Here is a 6403-nt window from a genome sequence, read left to right on the forward strand (position 1 = left end):
GTTTTCAGGGAAGGCTTTATATTATGTGGTGCTTTTAAAGTACACTATTTCACACTATGTGAAAATTCCCAAAGAGTTACTGCAGTCAAATAAATTCAAATATTTCTATTATTCAAATAAATAAATAAAACAACTGTCAATTTGTTCTAGATAATAGCCACTTTACAATGAAGCTTTACTTATATGTTTTTATTTTTAGTACATGATAAAGAGCAGATCCCAGTCTGAATACATAATGCCTGACTGTCACAATGACAAACCTGCTGGTTTGGTTCCCACTTCAGTGCTCCAGTTTGCTTTTGAAACAGAGCAAATTCTAGGATGTTGAAAGAGTATAAGATTTCTAGTTGGATGAATCAGCATCATTACCTCTAAAACTGACTTCTGTTTTCTGTGTACTTCAATTTTCCAGTTGTACTGGTTTGCTGAGGGAATTCTGCCAAAGAAAATAGCAGCAAAGGCTGGGGAAATTTGCTCTTGTTGTCTAAGCAATCGAACTGAAAGAAATTTGAGGTGAGTATTAATGGTTTAGTGTGGGCATATAATGAACAGAAATTTTCTGAGGTTGTAACAGACCTATGTAACATCTAGTTAAGTCATACCTAAATTTTAAAGGAAGTAAATATATAGATTTGTGAAACTTCGGCAAAAGACTAATTAAATTCATGGCCGTCCTTGATGTTATCCAGAGAGGAGAGAGAAGAGGATCTATGATTGAATACACACCCTCAATACCTTTGACTGACTAGTCATAACTTTATTTGTTGCAAGTAGAGGAATGCATTAGTTCATTTGTAATCACTCATCTATCAGTAAGGATTTACTGAAAGTCTACTCTTTGCCTGGCACTATGTTAAATGATGGGGTACAAAGAAAGGCAAAATACAGTCCCTGGTTTCAAGAAATTTGCATTCTAACCAAAGTGGCTGGGCTTTGGTTTCTTTAAATTATCAACCAAGAGGCAACTTAGGCAATGTATGTTTTTAAACAGACTGCATACCTTTAGAAATTTAAAGACAAAAGCATGTGTATTAATTGCAAATCATCTGCTTAGAAATGATAATAAAATCCATGGCTACCTATGAAGTTATCATGAGAGAGAAACTATATTGTTTATGATAAAAAGAGAAAAGAAGGCCTAGGACAGAATACAGATCCTCTTTTCCTTTGTCTATCTAGACAAAAAAAACCGTAAAAAATAATCCTATGGCAAATAACATCTCAAGGGATTTTATTTTTTAAAATGATTACTTTAATTATCACAAATCATTTTATGGATGTAAATTCTCACTCCATACTTTTAAATCATGAAAGGTAATAACCCACTGTGTTTTCTGGATTCTAATTATATTGAATGATATCACTTTAGAACTGGTAGAGATCTTAGAGATGATATGGACCACCAGTTCATTTAACAGATGAAGAAATGCAGAACCAAAGAAATTAAGTGACTTGGCCAAGGTCACCTAGTTAGTAGCAATAATCCTGGTCAGGAATTCCACAAATTCTCATATCTTACTCATATCCAACCAACCTAAGAAATACTATGTTCAAGGGAACTACAAGGCCCTAAGGATCTAAGGACAACACAGAAAACATACAGCTTATGTTTTATTGGGGAGGATCTATTTCAACTACATCATGTTATAAGATTATCCAGCTAGAGTAACAGCAAATTGATTTGTTTTCTCTCCTCTTTTCAAACAACATAGGTTGTAAAGATGATCTGGGGATTGTTTTTGCTGCTCTTTGGAAAAGCTCTCACACAGTTCAGCTGCCCCCAGAACTGCCTCTGCAGTCTTTTGCTGACAGATTGCCACTCTGCCAATCTCTCTGACATTCCTCAGGGAATAGCTCAAGAAACAGAGAGTCTCTTTCTGAATGAGAATCACTTAACCCAGCTTCCACCAGGAATCCTTAAGTCCTTTGTCAATCTAACTTTTCTTGGCTTGTCCTACAACAAACTCTCCCTACTGAATGATACCTTCAATGATATTGGCAAAAGCATTCTTGCCCTGGATCTCTCTGGCAACAATTTGACAGAGCTGCCACCTGCCTTGTTTCAAGAAACAAAACTACTTCTTTGGCTAAACTTGGCTCAAAACAGACTGAGTGTTCTCAATGGAAAGATTTTTGCCTCTTTGGAACAACTTACTTACTTGGACCTCTCTCAAAATAGGCTGCAACTGTCAGTAAATATGTTTATGGGTCTTTCTCGGCTAGATACCTTGATGATGTCTGGTAATCATCTTCACACAGTTCCTGTAGGAGTTTTTGACCCTAGTCCTAACCTGAAGATCCTTGATATTTCTAATAATGAAATAAGCAGTTTACCAGAAAATTTGTTTGAAAATTTGACAAGTCTTAATGACTTACTCCTTGACAATAATAGTTTCAACAAGATTCCATTTTCTGCATTCACTATCCTCCCCAACTTAGAGCATTTCTCGATTTCTGGGAACAGGATCCAAACTATTCCTCCCCTTTCATTTATTGGCAATTCTAGTTTAAGGAAACTTGATTTGTCAAATAATTTAGTATCTGACTTTCCCTTAAATTTCTTCTCAGTATTAAAGCTGCTAGAATTTCTTAATATTTCTGGAAATAATATAAGTACTCTTCCAGAAGATATATTTGTAAATAATACTCAGCTAGCATTTCTGTATATGGATAAAAACCAGTTTCAGACTCTGCCCATTTTTTCAGGTCTTCAAAGAGTGACAGAGCTAACATTGTGTTGCAATGGAATAGAAAACTTGCCCAGAACCTTCACAGACAAAATGTATGAATTAGAACTACTGGATCTCTCCAACAACAATATAACAGAGATCAAAGGGCTGGATTCTAACATAACACGAATAATTTTGACTGGGAATCCAGTCTGTAAAAACTCAGTGGTTTTCCAAAAGCATTGTTAAAAACCCAGACTGTGGCAAGGCAAAAATAAAATAAAATAAAAGGGATGAGAATGGCTACGATAATTAGGTTTTTACTTTTGCTAATGAAAATTAAATTTTAATGTATAGTTATTTGTTTCAAGTTAGTAAACTCAGCAAGGGCAATGTCCAGGAGAATTAGATTTGATAAGGCATAATTTAACTTTATTTTGCATCAAGTCTTTCTTGCTTCTTTGCCACAGATGTATCTATGTGCCCTGAAGTTCACAGTGTCTGTAAAAATGTTAACAGAAAGAACAGTCAAAAATAAAACTGAATGTTGGGTAATTATAATGACCATGCTTAACCACAGAGGGAAATTGAGAAAATGTATCTCCTTCCCTTTATTACAGGGTAGACAACTATTAGTGTGGAAAATTGTATATATTGTCAGTTGGGTATAACTTTTAATCTTTATCAGAAAGGAAAGCTCCCTGAGCAGGAATTGGGGGAAGAATAGGTTTGAAAATGAATGTGACATCAAGACAAAGACAATAATTTCAGAAGTGATAAATAGTAATAGTAATAGCTAGCATTTATATAGTACCTACAAATACAAGATATGTTATAAAGGTAAAATTGATAATACATGACTGCTAATTGAATATTTCAGGAAAAGGAGAGAGAAAATTATGATAAGAATCTTAAGTTTTCAAGACTAAGTAATCCTAAAATAGGATGTTATACCATCAACAGGAAAAGGAAAGTTAAGAGTAGGAGCAAGAATAGGGGGAAATATATATGAAATTGTCAAGTTTTGCACAAAATCATTGTAGCCAAAATTAGAAGGAAAGCAGGAAACTGGGGGAAGGGGGACAGATTTATAGCAAATTTCTCTGATAGAAGCCTCTTTTCTCAAATACAGAGAATTGAGACAAATTTATAAGAATACTAGTCATTCTCCAATTGATAAATAGTTAAAGGATATGAGCAGATTTTAAAAGAAGAAATCAAAACTAGTAAATATTCACAGAAAAATGCTCTAAATTTTCATTGATTAGAGAAGAACAAATTAAAACAACTCTGAGGCATCACTTCACATCTATCAGATTGGTTAACATGATAGAAAGAGAAAACTATAAATTCTCGAATGTGGGAAAATAGGCTATACTAGTGCATAATTGGTAGAATTGTGAACCGGTCCAACTATTCTAGAGCACAATTTGCAACTGCACACAAAAGGCTATAAATCTTTGCAAATATCGCTATTATTGTCTATATCTCAAAGAGATCAAAGAAAAGGGGAATGGAAATATTTGTACAAAAATATTGGAGCAGCTCATTTTGTAGTGACAAAGAAATGGAAATAGAGGGATGCCCATTAATCAGGGAATAATTAAATAATTTTGTAATTGAATACTATTGTGCTAAAAGAAATGAGCAGGATGGTTTCAGCAAAACCTGGAAAGACTTATACAGATTCATGCAAATTGAAGTCCGTAGAACCAGGACAACACTGTATATAGTGACAGTAATATTGTAACACTGATCAGCACTAACAGACTTAACTATTCTGATCGAGACAATGATCCAACACAATTCCAGAGGACCTGTGATGAAAAATACTATTTGCCCACTTGGGACTGATGAACTCTGAGTGGTGATTAAAGTACACTTTTTTCACTTTTTTTTAACTTTTAATTGTATTTTGTTGCAGCATGGCTAATATGGAAATTTGTTTTGCATCATTTTTAATGTATAATTGACATATTGCTAAGTCTTCTTAATTGGTGATTAAAGGGTGGGAGAGAGAGAATTTGGAATTCAAAACAAGAAATAATATTAATGATAAATTTAAAATAAAAAAGAATGAAGAAAATTCACTTTTGAATATGTTGAGTTTGAGGGGCTAGGGAGATATCTAGGAGGAATTATTGTATATGAAGTTGGCCATGTGGGATTGGTGTTCAGGGAGAGATTAGAAGTCATTTAGATACAGCAAGGGCCAACACATTTTCTCTTTTGAATAGTTAAATCAAGTATATCTACTCCCAATTAGTGACACATGGTAACTGTGAATGAGTAGCTCAGAGAAGAGAAGAAAGGCCCACAGAATGAGAACCGGGGCATTAAAAATAAAAGAGAGGAACTCAGGTTTTAGTTCTCATCTTATCAAGGGGAGATAGTACTACATTTGCTGACTCTAGAATCTAGAAAATTGGTTCAGTCCTGTCTAAGTATACAATGGACTGTGGTACAGAGCAAGTAAGATGATCAAGAACAGCTAACATTCATAAAGTATTATGGTTTGCATCTCATTCAACCTATCCATTCCTAAGGCTATTCTATTATGCCTTTTTTTTATTGTTTTTTGAATTTTACAATTTTACCCCCAATCTGGATTCCCTTCCTCCACGCCCCCACAGAAGGCAGTCTAATAGTCTTTACATTGTTTCCTTGCTATACATTGATCAAAATTGAATGTGTTGAGAGAGAAATCATATCTTTAAGGAAAAAATAAAATATATACAAGATAGCAAAATTACATAAGATACTTTTTTAAAAAAATTAAAGGTAATAGTCTTTGTTTAAACTCCACAATTCTTTGGATACAGATGGCATTCTCCATCACAGATACCCTAAAATTGTCCTTGATTGTTGCAAAGTTTGATCAACAGACCCATGTTCTTTCATGTCTTTTGGAACCATTGCTCTCTTCTCAGTGAATTCACCCACATCTTTAATATGTTCACCAATACTTCTGTTTCTTTACTAACTAGAACCAGATTTTCCATAAAGATCACACATCCTTTGAAAACTTCTCTATGGAAGGCTTTTGCATCCACCACCTTTATAATGGACAACCTATGGTTTACTGTTTCCAGATCAATCCTCTACCTTCATCCTATCTCACAGGGTTGTTATGAAGATCAAATGAAATAATATTTGCAAAATGCTTAGCATGGTGCTTGGCACACTGTAGTTTTAAAAAAGTTTATTCCCAGGGGGTGGCTAGGTGGTGCAGTGGATAAAGCACTGGCCCTGGAGTCAGGAGTACCTGGGTTCAAATCCTGTCTCAGACACTTAATAATTACCTTGCTGTGTGGCCTTGGGCAAGCCACTTAACTCCATTTGCCTTGCAAAAAAAAATCTAAAAAAAAAAAGTTTATTCCCTGCCTAATCTCTCTGTTGGATATAGCATCTCTTTTAGGCTTTTTTTTATATGAAAATTGTAGGGAAAATATTTTTGGTAAAGAAAGAGATTAGTATTAATTGTGAAAAAATTTAAGTATTGTCACTGTTATAGATGGAAATTTTGGGTAGAAAAATGACTTTTTAAAAAAAAAAACTGCTAAAAATATGTATGAAGAGCCACAGCTATCAAATGGAATTTTACACAGCTTTGGATCGAAAATTGGACTGTGAAATAGATTTGAGGGCTCAGGTTTTTTTTTTTTTTTGCTATCAATATCCAGTGGAGGGGTAGCTAGGTGGTACAGGGTATAGAGCAACAGTCCTGGAGTCAG

At 34.3% G+C, this 6403-nt stretch overlaps 1 protein-coding gene across 1 annotated transcript; it reads left to right on the forward strand.

The window, feature by feature from the left end:
- Window positions 1–348: 348 nt before the first annotated feature.
- On the forward strand, window positions 349–5052 carry LOC141499893 (uncharacterized). The gene is made up of 2 exons (XM_074202678.1): window positions 349–513; window positions 1713–5052. Exon 2 carries the CDS (start codon window positions 1722–1724, stop codon window positions 2916–2918), a length of 1197 nt encoding a protein of 398 aa, XP_074058779.1. The 5' UTR covers window positions 349–513; window positions 1713–1721; the 3' UTR covers window positions 2919–5052.
- The last annotated feature ends 1351 nt before the right edge of the window (window positions 5053–6403 follow it).

The sequence above is a fragment of the Macrotis lagotis genome, chromosome X (assembly GCF_037893015.1).
Source record: "Macrotis lagotis isolate mMagLag1 chromosome X, bilby.v1.9.chrom.fasta, whole genome shotgun sequence".
NCBI classification, from domain to species: domain Eukaryota; kingdom Metazoa; phylum Chordata; class Mammalia; order Peramelemorphia; family Peramelidae; genus Macrotis; species Macrotis lagotis.